General features: G+C 40.7%; 1 protein-coding gene across 3 annotated transcripts in view; it reads right to left on the reverse strand.

Moving 5' to 3' along the window:
• AK4 (adenylate kinase 4) overlaps positions 1 to 14,946 on the reverse strand; it is a 171,320-nt gene that overhangs the window by 35,481 nt on the left and 120,893 nt on the right. For all 3 annotated transcript variants that reach the window (XM_059884469.1, XM_024988806.2, NM_001077933.2), the window contains 1 exon segment: positions 122 to 241. In XM_059884469.1, coding sequence (XP_059740452.1) covers positions 122 to 230 — 109 coding nt within the window. In that variant the 5' untranslated portion in view covers positions 231 to 241.

Genomic DNA, 14,946 nt, shown 5'->3' on the forward strand with positions numbered 1-14,946 from the left:
AAGAAATGACTGGGGAAAAAAGGCACTTTGCAATCTGTAAGAAATTATGGAAGTGTTCAAGGAGACCATGACCCACTACTAGCAGAATAAGGAGCCCGGTGGACCCCCAGGTTCAACTCACCGTCAAGTAGCCAGTGCTCGCCGCGCCTGTTCTCCAACTCCAACAGCATGAGGCGTGTGATCACATGATCGGGAACCAAAAGGCCTTTCTCTATGTATTGCTTTGCCATATCACCAACTTCTATTAAAAAGACAGGAAAAAGAAACACTCAGAAAAGCTTCTGGGGGCGGGGCGGGGGGGGGGGAATGCTTACCAACTCTCTCCTGACAGTTTTGCTTTTTCTTCCATTCCTGCCTGATGTCCTGGGGGGAAAGGTTTTTAAAGAGTCATATTTTTAAAATTGGCTTCAATAATGGTGACCCTGTCTCTCAGTTGTCTGCCAAAGAATTAGAAGAGCATCTCTTGAAGATACACACAGACAGAAATAAAAATGAAAGGAGATATAAATTAGGGCAAAGGGAAAATCAGAGTAGGAAATAAAGCCGGAGTCTAGAGGGAGAGCGGCACATAGTAAAGACCAGGAGAGGAGCGAAGTCCAGCCTCTTGCTAGCAGTGAGCCGCACTCTGGACCTAAGCCCCCCCACCAGTTTCCGGTAACAAGGAAAAAGGATCAACTTCACAATTCACGGTACAGGGAAAACTAAAGGAAGCTGAGAGACTCAACCATTCCTCAGACACCAAAGGGAAAATTGTCCACTACTCTTCTAGAAAAAGGGCTGGATGATACAAACAACAATGGGTTTCCTTCATGAGCCTCAGTTAAGCAGATGGCACCTTGCTGACGCAGTTGTAGAAGCAACTCAAGTGTTTTTAGTGGAATGCCAAGTTCGTGAAAAGACATGAATTTCAATTTTTTTTCCAAAGAAAAAAATGCTCCTATCATAATTTAAAATAACAATTTGTTATACGTGGAAATTGTCAGTTGGGTTCAGGAGAACATCTGTTAAATTTCTAGAAACTGATTTTTTTTTAATCCAGATGAAGTCCTCAGCTCTCTAGCCATCTGATCATGAACCATTAGAAACACATTCTTGACAGGCCAATTCAGTTCTTATAAAAACACAGGGCAGAATTATATTACTGGGGGAAAAAAGGTTAAAAACCAATTGCCCCCACCTTCTGCTTGAATTTAATAAGGTAGAGACCTTCCTTCCACAGTCTGAATCTACACTGCTAGCTTCACCTTCCACACTGAAACATGGGCTGTGAAGAGTTCCCTGTCACTGGATGACTACCACAGGGCAGAGAGCCCACTGTTAGGCCCAGTGATGGGGATTCAGAAACGCACTGCAAGAGAAAGAACATATGAGTGGCTAAACATGAATGTGAGCAAAACACATTCATTCAGTAAGGATTTATTGACTGCGTACTACTTAACAGGTAATATTCTACAAATGTAGCAGCGACTGAAAGTTGCAGCTTACCAATATTCAAGCAGTATGACTTTACCTGAGAGCAACAATAAGAATCTTTAACTGGGAATACAAACTAGCAGGTGCTGTGCTTTAAACATTTTATTTGTGTTATTTCAATGATTCTTCATAGGATCCTCACCTTTAGATAGGAGGTAAAACTTGTATTTTTTTTTTATGACAGCTTTATTGAGATACAAGTCACATACCATAACATAACAAGTCACACACCGTAACATTCACCATTTAAAACTGTGCAATTGAGTGGCTTTAGCAAGAAGAGATAAGAAAGCCTTCTTCAGCGATCAATGCGAAGAAATAGAGGAAAACAACAGAATGGGAAAGACTAGGGATCTCTTCGAGAAAATCAGAGATACCAAAGGAACATTTCATGCAAAGATGAGCTTGATAAAGGACAGAAATGGTATGGATCTAACAGAAGCAGAAGATATTAAGAAGAGGTGGCAAGAATACACAGAAGAACTGTACAAAAAAGATCTTCACGACCCAGATAATCACCATGGTGTGATCACTGACCTAGAGCCAGACATCCTGGAATGTGAAGTCAAGTGGGCCTTAGAAAGCATCACTACGAACAAAGCTAGTGGAGGTGATGGAATTCCAGTTGAGCTATTCCAAATCCTGAAAGATGATGCTGTGAAAGTGCTGCACTCAATATGCCAGCAAATTTGGAAAACTCAGCAGTGGCCACAGGACTGGAAAAGGTCAGTTTTCATTCCAATCCCAAAGAAAGGCAATGCCAAAGAATGCTCAGACTACCGCACAATTGCACTCACCTCACACGCTAGTAAAGTAATGCTCAAAATTCTCCAAGCCAGGTTTCAGCAATATGTGAACCGTGAACTTCCTGATGTTCAAGCTGGTTTTAGAAAACGCAGAGGAACCAGAGATCAAATTGCCAACATCCGCTGGATCATGGAAAAAGCAAGAGAGTTCCAGAAAAACATCTATTTCTGCTTTATTGACTACGTCAAAGCCTTTGACTGTGTGGATCACAAGAAACTGTGGGAAATTCTGAAAGAGATGGGAATACCAGACCACCTGATCTGCCTCTTGAGAAATTTGTATGCAGGTCAGGAAGCAACAGTTAGAACTGGACATGGAACAACAGACTGGTTCCAAATAGGAAAAGGAGTTCGTCAAGGCTGTATATTGTCACCCTGCTTATTTAACTTCTATGCAGAGTACATCATGAGAAACGCTGGACTGGAAGAAGCACAAGCTGGAATCAAGATTGCTGGGGGAAATATCAATAACCTCAGATATGCAGATGACACCACCCTTATGGCAGAAAGTGAAGAAAGCCTCTTGATGAAAGTGAAAGAGGAGAGTGAAAAAGTTGACTTAAAGCTCCACATTCAGAAAACGAAGATCATGGCATCCGGTCCCACCACTTCATGGGAAATAGATGCGGAAACAGTGGAAACAGGGTCAGACTTTATGTTTCTGGGCTCCAAAATCACTACAGCTGGTGACTGCATCCATGAAATTAAAAGACGCTTACTCCTTGGAAGGAAAGTTATGACCAACCTAGATGGCATATTCAAAAGCAAAGACATTACTTTGCCAACAAAGGTCCATCTAGTCAAGGCTATGGTTTTTCCTGTGGTCATGTGTGGATGTGAGAGTTGGACTGTGAAGAAGGCTGAGCGCCGAAGAATTGATGCTTTTGAACTGTGGTGTTGGAGAAGACTCTGGAGAGTCCCTTGGACTGCAAGGAGATCCAACCAGTCCATTCTGAAGGAGATCAGCCCTGGGATTTCTTTGGAAGGAATGATGCTAAAGCTGAAACTCCAGTACTTTGGTCACCTCGTGTGAAGAGTTGACTCATTGGAAAAGACTCTGATGCTGGGAGGGATTGGGGGCAGGAGGAGAAGGGGACGACAGAGGATGAGATGGCTGGATGGCATCACTGACTCGATGGACGTGAGTCTGAGTGAACTCTGGGAGTTGGTGATGGACAGGGAGGCCTGGCGTGCTGTGATTCATGGGGTCGCAAAGAGTCGGACGCGACTGAGCGACTGATCTGATCTGATCTAATACCCTCTCCATGTTGTGCAAGCATCACCACTACCTAATTTCAGAACATTTCTATTATCCCAGGAAGAAACCCCATACCTACTAGCGGTCACACTCCCATCCCCTCCTCCCTCTAGGTACTGGAAACTACTAATCTACTTTTGGTCTTTATAGTTTGCCTGTACTGCACATTTCACATAAATGGAAGTGTACACGATGTAGTTTTTTTGTGTCTGGTTCCTTTACTTAGCATGTTTTCAAGGTTCATCCATGTTGTACCATATCAGTACTTCATTTTCAAAGCTGAATATTATGATTCTATTGTGTGGACATATCACATGTTGTTTATACATACATCAGTTATCAGGCACTGGGGTTGTTTTCACTTGGGGACTATTTTGAATAATGCTGCAATATACATTCAGGTACAAGTTTGTATGTGAATATATACTTTCAGTTTTCTTGGGTAATATCTGTAAGAAACACGTGTACATCTGAAAAATCACTGTCAGACAGAATGCTCAGAGCAACTGAAACACTTACTCTGTGATGGTCAGGCTAACCTCAGAGCCCTGTTCTCAGTCTCGTCCACCAAACTTAAAGGTACACGCGAACAACAAATATACATCTTCCAAGGTGAGAGACCAAGATATGAACATGAGGAAACGGTTAATGAGGAGGAACTGTCTTGTAGGGAAAAGAGAAGACCCAGAGAAGGACATGATAACAACTGACCCATAATCTGATTCTGGACAGATGGAAAAGGCATTATCTTACTTAATCCCCCAGGGCTTAGAATTAGTACTAGTGGGAATTGCAAATGGACAGGAAAAGTCGCCTGAGGAAATATTTGAATGGAGACTCAGAGAAGGGATATTATAGAGGGATTTTGAAAACTGGATTGGGCTTAATTCATGTTTCAGGTCCCTACAGATGGAAGACTTACGGTACTGTGGTACATTTGAATTCAGTAATTTAATGAAGAACAGTGTCCAAAATGATAGCTCTAAGACCTCTGATTATCTCCTAAATGGCTCAAAATGTACCTCCGTTGACACCTCAAACTTATCCTGTCCAAAATCACATTACCCTCCCACTCTGTTCTTGTCTTGGATGCTTCCTGCCTCATCAGTAACAGATTCCTTGGATTCAATTATCCAAAGTCAATCACAGTCTGAAAAATATTAAATGGAAAAGTCCAGAAATAAGCAACTGATTTCACCTCAAACTTCAGGAGTAATGAACACAGTGCATAAGGGCATAGTTAAGATGCAAAAAGCACTAAATCTGAGAGGTCACGTTCACCTAACTTTTACTAGAGTATGTTGTTACAACTGTTCTATCTTATTCAGTTCAGTTCAGCTGCTCAGTCGTGTCTGACTCTTTACGACCCCATGGACTGCAGCACACCAGGCCTCCCTGTCCATCACCAATTCCCAGAGCTTGCTCAAACTCATGTCCATCGAGTCGCTGATGCCATCCAATCATCTAATTGTCGTCCCCTTCTCTTCTTGCCTTCAATCTTTGCCAACATCAGGGTCTTTTCTAACAAGTCAGTTCTTCACATGAGGTGGCCAAAGTATTGTAGCTTCAGTTTCAGCATCAGTCCTTCCAACGAATATTCAAGACTGATTTCCTTTAGGATTTATTGGTTTGATATCTTATTATTAGTTATTGCTATTAATCTCCTACTGTGCCTAATGTATTAATTACCATTAAATTACTTTATCCTAGGTATGTATGTATGTATAGGGAAAAAACATAGTATATATAGTGTTCAGTACTTTGGTTTCAGGCATCAACTGGGGATCCTGGAAGGCATTCCCCACAGACAGGGGGACTCTACTGTACTCTCCTCAGATATCATCTAAGATTAAGCACCAATTGTCTTGATTTTCTTGATTTCGCTTGTTGTTGTTGGGTTTTTTTAATATTTATTTATTTGGCTTTGTCAAATAATGGGATCTAATTCCCTGACTCAGAGAAGGAAATGGCAGCCCACTCCAGTACTCTTGCCTGGAAAATCCCATGGATGGAGGAGCCTGGTGGGCTGCAGTCCATGGAGTCGCAAAGAGTTGGACATGACTGAGCCCCTTCACTTTTCACTTTTCACTTTAATGCATTGGAGAAGGAAATAGCAACCCAATACAGTGTTTTTGCCTGGAGAATCCTAGGGACGGGGGAGCCTGGTGGACTGCCATCTATGGGGTCACACAGAGTCGGACACGACTGATGTGACTTAGCAGCAGCAGCAGTTCCCTGACCAGGGCTTGAACCTGGGCTCCCTGCATTGGGAGTGTGGAGTCAGTCGCTGGACTGCCAAGGAAGTTCCTCTCCCATTCTCTACACCTAGCTGAACACGAAATCTTAGCATTATACTTCCACATGTCTCTCACATCCAGGACAGCTGATCAAAACATAACAGCACAACACTAACTGCTGAACAAACTGGAACAAGCTGCGGTCCTGCAGAACAGTCTGTGCCACTATGAAACACACACTGAAGGCCCTGGACTGCCCTGGTAGTTAACAAGAGCTCGTGGCTTATCAGAAAGTGGAGAAAAGGGGAAGGAAGCAGTGAGACAAACTCCAAAGCCTAAGAAATCTTTATATAATGAAGAGGAGAGAACTGATAAAGGATCCCATAGCTGAGGTCAAAGCAAGTCCTTTACCCATACCAATCCTTGACTGGCTACAAAACAAGAATGCTTTTGGGTTCTTGCACATATGTGTCAATCTAAAGAATAATTAGACTACCTAAGCAGCCAATTCTCAATTCTTTGCTTGCTCGACTTCTCAGCAGCATGTGACGTGACTCCTGTGCATAAATACAGAGTGACCCCTTTAAAGCCCATTATGCCCCTCCTATGACTTCCCATGTCATTGAGAGTATAAGCCAAGTCCTCCCCTTGGTCTCCAAGCTCTCTGACCCCATCTCCCACTTCTCTCCTCACTACCCATCCTAGTCCAGACACAAGAGTCTCCGTGCACTTTCCTGAAGATCACAAGCATGTGTCCACTGCAGGACCTCTGCATTTGTTCTTCCCTCTGTCAGGAATACTCTTTCCACCAGAATTTCAAAAGGTCAAGTCCTCTCAGCATTCAGGTCTCTGATTGAGTATCACCTCAGATAGGTTTCCCACCCTATCCAAACAGCACAAGTACAAACATCCAAGTCCCAATCCCCCTCTACTCTCTTATCCTACTGTGCATTCTTTTCCAAAACTACAGGCTTTACATATTATATACTGATGTATCGGTGAATTCACTTTCTGCCCCTCCAGATTAGAATATAATTAGCTCACTGGAAAAAATAATAATACTTTGCTCACTGCCATATCCTGAGTGCTTACAATATGGTCTGGCATGCATAGATACTCCATTAAAATTTGTTGCATGAATGAATGAATACATTGAAGATTATAGAGTCTCTTCCCCAGGCAAGAATCAATCTGATCTGCCTTACAGTTATTACAGAACCATTACTCCAATGTCCAACCTTGCCAGGTATCAACTTTTTCAAAGGAGATATGCGACAAAGTGAGATCAGTACTAACTAGGTGAGATGACCACATAGGGTTTCACAGCTCAGTCTCATTTCCTCAGCATTTCAAACTGTGAATAGAGAAGAGCCATGTACACGAGGGAAAATGAGAAGGAAATACTAGGAGCCAATGTTGCAGAGGCATGGAGCTGCTTGGCATACCTGGAGGAACTTCAATTAGTAACATCTGAAAATAAGCACATCATGACACAGAGAGCACTAGACAGGCCAGAAAAGGAGCATAGGCTTTGAAGGATTAAAGGAAACAGGTAGCTTCAAAAATGGCATTCTCATAGCTGAAAGCAATTACCAAGGGCCCAGGACAAAATGAAAATATGGAGCCTCCTGGTTCAAAAATTAAAAATTACAAGATGGTAACAGCAGAGCATTGCACTAAGTGCAGGGCCTTTTGTCACGTGACACAAGTCACGTGCCCACGGCTATGAAATTTGGATGGGGTTGGCGTGATGAAAGCAAAGGAGGCTGTGATAATAATCCAGCACAGACAGGCCTGCAGAAACAACATTAGATGACATTCTGGCCCTTGAGAGAGTACCTTGAGCTGACCCATCATCGACTGTGCAACTCAAGTTCAAAATAACTCTGTGGAAGACTTCCAGAACCATCTTAATCCAATTTACTAATGAAGAGAAAGCTCTAAAGGCAGCATCCCTTCCCAAGTATTTTTGGCATCCTTGGCTCTTCTCTGGAACAGGACAGACAACATGCCCTCTAATCTGTTACAAAATCAAACTTCCTCTGAGTTTCTCAATCCCCTTCCCCGGCCCTGTGAAAAACCAGGAAAAGCCAACAGCAGCCAGAGGAAAATGAACTTAACAACGAATTTGCATCTGAATGAAGACCTCCCTACAACAGCAATCTGAAATAAAACACTGGTCAGAATACAGGCCCATTCCAGAAAACAGGACCTTCATCTGCCCTTGTCAGTTCGCTTGGAAGAGAAAGCAGTATCATTAAACGCTAATGCAGCATGTTTGGCTAAAACATAGACCTGAGCCTATTTCTCAAGCAGTATTTCAAAGAAAAGCTGTAGATACACATATGCTCTCTTACAGTTTTTGCATCCTTTGTACATACACATGCACACACATGCTCACCAAAATAATAAACCATAAACCACCAGGAAGGTTTTAAAAATAAACTTTTATGAATGAAGGTCAATAGCTTTGCAGTTTTTAAGTGTCACAACAACCAAAAAAAAAGGGACACCCAATTATGTGTTTATGAGATTGACCATAACACTGTTAAGGGAAGCACACTGATTGAAACTGCCCACCCTGGCTAGGCACCATAGTAACTATTTGCATAAGTTGTTTTACTGCAGGAGGTCCTGGTAAAGAACACGGAACTAATAAGCCACCACCAACCGGAAGAGTTCAGAAAAGGTCAAAAGGAGACACCACCTGTCCAACCACCTCCCAGAATCCTTCTCTCTGGTGTCCATTTGGCTGAACAAGGTGTGCACCACCAGGAAGGACTCTGAGTCAGAATGATTGGCTATAGACAACCCAGAAACCAATCCCATCACCATAAAACCCGAGACTGCAAGCCCTGTGACAGAGCTGTTCTCCTGGGTTCCCTTACCCTTCTGCTCTCCACCCAGGTGCCCTTCCCAATAAAATCTCTTGCTTTGTCAGCACATGTGTCTCCTTGGACAATTCATTTCTGAGTGTTAGATAAGAGCCCAGTTTTGGGCCCTGGAAGGGGTCCCCCTTCCTATGACAAATGGCAACTCTGGTGGGACTCATCTTCACTGCGACTGACATCCTGACCACTCGGGGTACTCACGGGCCAGCTTTTCTGCCAATGGACCAGACTCAGCAGCCGCAACCGGGACCCTGTTGTCCCTGGTCTCCTCCTGACGCAGACAATTGACCAGAGTACCCCAACTGGTAAGGAACAAGAGACTTTATTGAACTCTCTCCCTTTCCCTCTCTCTTTCCTCTCCTTAACCCTTCCTATCCTTCCCCTTTTTTCTAGTTTCCTGGTCCTGTACACAGGAATCTGGTCAAAGGGCCTCAGCCTGAGCTGAGGATTGGAGACTGATCACCTCCTCTTGGCAGAGAACTCTAATTCTGGTTCTGTTCTGTCTGGTTTCTGGTAGGACTGAGTTTCATTCTTCCCTTCTCTAGAGGCTCAGGGTAAAGTCCCATAATACCTGGGTATCTGCAGGTGGCAGGAGACATCTGTAAGACCACTCCTTTTGCCCCCCTCTCTCGCCTCCTCCCCCTTCTTTCAACCTGGCTTCCTTTCCTCCCTTTGAAATCTTTGAAGACCTGAGATATTTTCCTTTACTCTGTTAGTACTTGGATTTGAAGTTCTATGTCTATAGGAGGTTTTCTGAGAGACTGTATTCTTATATTTAAGGGAGTGTCTGATGAGGACTGCCAGGTTTATATGTGTGTTTTAACTCTGTGTTCTGTGTTGTGATTTTTGACAGCCATTTTGCTTTGTCTGGCCACCATTTGGTTTAGGCCTGCCACCATTTTGTTAGAACTTGATTTTCTTTCCCTGTGCCTTGGGACCAGGGCTCTCAGGAACACTTATCTAGACCATCTCTAACTCCTGAGACTGAGGAAAAATGGGAAAAAGGCTTTAAAAATTTTATTTATTCCAACTGTTTTTTATAAACTACTACATTTTATATTGTAATATCTAATTCATGACTAAAATTAGAAAATGAAGCTAGATCTTGTGTTGTGTCTGTTTAAATATGTCTCAGTATGTCTTTGTCTCTGGATAATATTTTTGAGATTAATTTGTAAATGAGCTCTTTTTAATTGGCTTAAAGAAAGGTAAGCACTTACAAATAAAATAATTATAAATTAAACAATAAATTCCAGGTTCATGTGAACTGGTAAATATTCAGTATTAAATACCTGATATTAATGTTTGTTTGTTGATCTATCTAATACATACATGTCTTAGAATAATTAACATTAAGTAGAATGTTTTCATTGTACCTAGGTTTAATATAAGTTAAATATTATCTTACCTGTTACAAGTTTGTCAACAAGGAAATTACCTCGAGTGAAGAAACTTCTAAAAAAATGTAAATGAGATATTAGCTTTTAGATAAGCTCTATTAATAATAATTATGCTTTAGGAATATCTGTTTAAAATAGTCTCTCAAGATTGGGGTAACTTGAATTTCTAAGGGTTGTGCTAAACTAAGTGTTGGAAGTCTATTGAATAGTTAGGTCACTTCCAAATAAAATAAGATTTTGAAACATTTACTACTAACTGATTTCTTTTTACAGAAAAACTAAAGAGTTGGGGACTATAAATGAATAATGTTTGGTGCCATCCTAAAATGTTTTAAGAAAGCAAGGGTGTTAGAAATTATCACTAGTATTTATGCTCACCAATCTATAAAATGCTAATATAAAAGTTAGTTCATGGTTGCTAAAGGAAAGTAGGAAGTGTGTTTTCAGTTAAAAAAAAAAGGTATAAAAAAATACTAAAAAGAGACGAATGATCAGGATTTTTTAAAAATTGGATTACAGTTAGTTAGATAAATGGATTTTGTTAGGAATGACACAGCCATGGGAAAATTGGTTAGAGCCAACTAGGTCCAAGATCGGAGAAGGCAATGGCACCCCACTCCAGTACTCTTGCCTGGAAAATCCCATGGACTGAGGAGCCTGGTAGGCTGTAGTCCATGGGGTCGCTAAGAGTCAGGCACAACTAAGCAACTTCACTTTCACTTTTCACTTTCATGCATTGGAGAAGGAAATGGCAACCCACTCCAGTATTCTTGCCTGGAGAATCCCAGGGACAGAGGAGCCTAGTGGGCTGCCATCTACGGGGTCGCACAGAGTCGGACATGACTAAAGTGACTTAGCAGCAGCAGCAGCAGCAGCAGCAGGTCCAAGATGGTGGAATTGACTTTCACTAGACCTTGAGGTATATACACCATTGTGACATATCAACAAGCTAAATGATACACCCATCAACACTAAATCTGACCAAATGTTCTAAACCCTTTTAATTGATTTTTTTGACAAAACTTCCTAAATCGAATTCTTTTTTTTTAATTTTATTTTATTTTTAAACTTTACAATATTGTATTAGTTTTGCCAAATATCAAAATGAATCTGCCACAGGTATACATGTGTTCCCCATCCTGAACCCTCCTCCCTCCTCCCTCCCCATACCATCCCTCTGGGTCGTCCCAGTGCACCAGCCCCAAGCATCCAGTATCGTGCATCGAACCTGGACTGGCGACTCATTTCATACATGATATTATACATGTTTCAATGCCATTCTCCCAAATCTTCCCACCCTCTCCCTCTCCCACAGAGTCCATAAGACTGTTCTATACATCAGTGTCTCTTTTGCTGTCTCATACACAGGGTTATTGTTACCATCTTTCTAAATTCCATATATATGTGTTAGTATACTGTATTGGTGTTTTTCTTTCTGGCTTACTTCACTCTGTATAATAGGCTCCAGTTTCATCCACCTCATTAGAACTGATTCAAATGTATTCTTTTTAATGGCTGAGTAATACTCCATTGTGTATATGTACCATAGCTTTCTTATCCATTCATCTGCTGATGGACATCTAGGTTGCTTCCATGTCCTGGCTGTTATAAACAGTGCTGCGATGAACATTGGGGTACACAAACTCCTACAGCTCAACTCCAGAAAAATAAATGACCCAATCAAAAAATGGGCCAAAGAACTAAATAGACATTTCTCCAAAGAAGACATACAGATGGCTAACAAACACATGAAAAGATGCTCAACATCACTCATTATCAGAGAAATGCAAATCAAAACCACTATGAGGTACCATTTCACGCCAGTCAGAATGGCTGCGATCCAAAAGTCTACAAGCAATAAATGCTGGAGAGGGTGTGGAGAAAAGGGAACCCTCTTACACTGTTGGTGGGAATGCAAACTAGTACAGCCACTATGGAGAACAGTGTGGAGATTCCTTAAAAAACTGGAAATAGAACTGCCTTATGATCCAGCAATCCCACTGCTGGGCATACACACTGAGGAAACCAGAAGCTAAATCGAATTCTTTTGAAGTTCCTTTGACCTCTAGCTAAATTTGGGGTGCTTCAGAGGACCCCTGAAACATCCCAAAGAAAGATATTAAACTGTGTTTATTTGGTTGGTTAAATTACATGAAAAATATTATCAAGTGAGTACTAAATTCTCTCATGTTATAATGTATGATAAATATTATTAATATAGATATCCTAGAAATTATATTGAGCTCTTAACATTCTGATATGTCCTGGTATTCTAATGAAAAACCTGATGACTTCACAGAAGTTAACAAAGGACTGAATGAACCAGTGAATATGTTTATAACTTTTATGGTTTCTGTCTGAAAAATTACAGGTTTGAATCATATGTTTTCCAGGAGTAGGGAAAACCTTCCTCTCAAACTAATTATGACAATACTTTGGTAAAATTATACATTATAAACAAAACAATTATATTTTCTATCTGACTCCTCCAGAAATTGGAAACTCTTGGGTTTCCAGTAAGTTTATCAAATGAGTTAGAAAGGTTAACCCACTAACAGGTACAAAAATCTCAAGGAATTTTGGAGACCTTAAAAAGGGAAGAATTCACCTAGATTTGTTAGGCAAAATCTGTGATAAGCCTTTGGTGTGAGTTTCCCAGTCCTGTTTCATTTTAAAAGTTCAGTCTGAGACTCTACAAATGTTTCAGCAAAATAAAAAGTCTATGATCAATTATGGTTATATAAATCATCAGACCAAAATTAGTGAGAACAGGCCTATTTTGCAAATAAACTAGCCTTAATTTGGTTATATTTGATAAAAATGAGGGTAATTTTATGGAGAAAAAGACGTTTCAATAAATGTTAAATCCCAGTTTGTTAATGGAGGTCTGCATCTAATAAGACTCATTTCTTGGATAGTTCTTTGCTGTTATGTGATATTAATGTAAAATTTAATTGAATTCTTAAAGAACACCCTAAATTTGTTTCTGAAGCTTATCTCAGCAATCTGTCTTTGGATGAAGATCTGATACTGCCTCATGACCTGCAACCAGGACTGGAAAAAGACATAATTTAAGGGACTATATCCAATGTTGATAGAAGGACTTTTTATCAGGTACTCTTAACTAGCTCATGCAAAATAAAACTGAAGGGAAATTAACTCTTAGATTAATTCCCACTTCCAAAGGCCCCTACACTGGATTGTCTATAGAGAAGACAGCTGAACTGATCTCACCTTAAAATGATGCTCAAACAGAGGAGAAACTACACTATACCAGGATGAGAAGACAATGACATCAGAGGTAGACAGCTTGCCCAAGATGCTGGACCTGATTCGTATGATCATTTATAATACTTTCTTGACTTCTTAGACCTTTACATACAAATCAAATGCTTTTCTATCATAGACCTGATACTATGCTAGTTTTAGAAATCAGTCCAGTTGTTGGGTTTGTGGCCAATTACCTGTGTCTAGTTCTGAGTTATCTTGGTAAATTTCTCTACTACAAGACTCTAACTGGTTGGCCCTGAGAAAATTTACTTAAAAAAAAAATTATAGTCATATTCAGGTCATTGTGATATTACTAGATGGGATCCCCTCACTGGGCCAATTAATAATGCCTGCTCTACTCTGGCCATAAATTTGAGCTTTCTTCTATTGCTCAAGTTCAGTCAGAGCAGCAAGCAAAGTTTCAGCAAAGGAGGAAAAAATCTCCCACAATTATGGGATGGATTTATATAGATAACACTGGGCTATGGTAATTTAGGTTTAAAGTCTCCTCTATGTTGGGAACAATTAAATCATACTAAGGATAATCAGTCTAGTAGCACTAGAAAACTGGGCTATGTGCCTTATAGACAGTGCCAATATATAATTTCCCTGGAAGATAAAGGTTCTACAGAGTAGACTAAGTCAGATGACCTGGGATATACTGAGCTACATCTAATGGAAGCTCGTAAGTCTTACTTGTGACTTTACTAATACTGCTGGCTATGTTATTTGTACTTCACCTGTTTTACAAAATTGCTGTTTCTTACACTGCCAAATGTGTGTTTGAGGCCTCTGATAGAATAATATATAGTCCATATGAGATTGATGATGATAACAGTGTAACTCTAGATATGGGAAGAAGCAACAACAGGAAATGTTTTCCTGGACCAAGAGGCTAGTAAGACAGGTGGTCCAGAGAATTTTGGATACTGTTGTATGGCCTAGTCCAGTAACAGCACATTGAGTGGCCTGTCTACAAAATCTTTGCCAAACCTGAGAATGGAAAGCACCATGGGATAGAATGGTCATGAAATGCCCTCCTCAAAATCATGGTCAAGTTTATGAGCAAAAATGGGCTCTGCAAACTGAAAACTGACATTCCACCTACGTCTACAAAGATTAAATCATGGTCACTGCAACTGCTGATCTTCAACTCTCCTGAAAGGACTTCAGGGTGAAAATCAGGAATGAGGTACTCTGTGCTCTGGGAAAACCGACAGAACAGGCCTTCAGATAGTTAGATCTTTTCAGGAGAATATTTTATGAGTTCCAATTCTTGCATCTTCTCATACCTAGAGAAACACTGACGTCATTAATGGTGACATCTGCTTTGGCTATTAAGGAAAATGTTACAATTAAAAGTCAAAAGAGAGTAGCTGGTTCAGATATTCTGGGAAATAACTAGGTGATGTTATGGGTGTACTTTCAGACTAGACCTTGTATTGTTAAACACTTGAGTTTTCTGAGTTGTGTCAGGCTTGGATGCCACCATTCTCAAAACAATGTCTGCTGGAAGCTAGTAACTGCAAGCTTAGTTTTTTATAAAACTAGGTAACTGGCTGCCTGGCTACAAGTCTCCCTAAAGTGCCAGGTCCAGACTGGGTTTCAGGC

The sequence above is a fragment of the Bos taurus genome, chromosome 3 (genome assembly GCF_002263795.3).
Source record: "Bos taurus isolate L1 Dominette 01449 registration number 42190680 breed Hereford chromosome 3, ARS-UCD2.0, whole genome shotgun sequence".
NCBI classification, from domain to species: Eukaryota; Metazoa; Chordata; class Mammalia; order Artiodactyla; family Bovidae; genus Bos; species Bos taurus.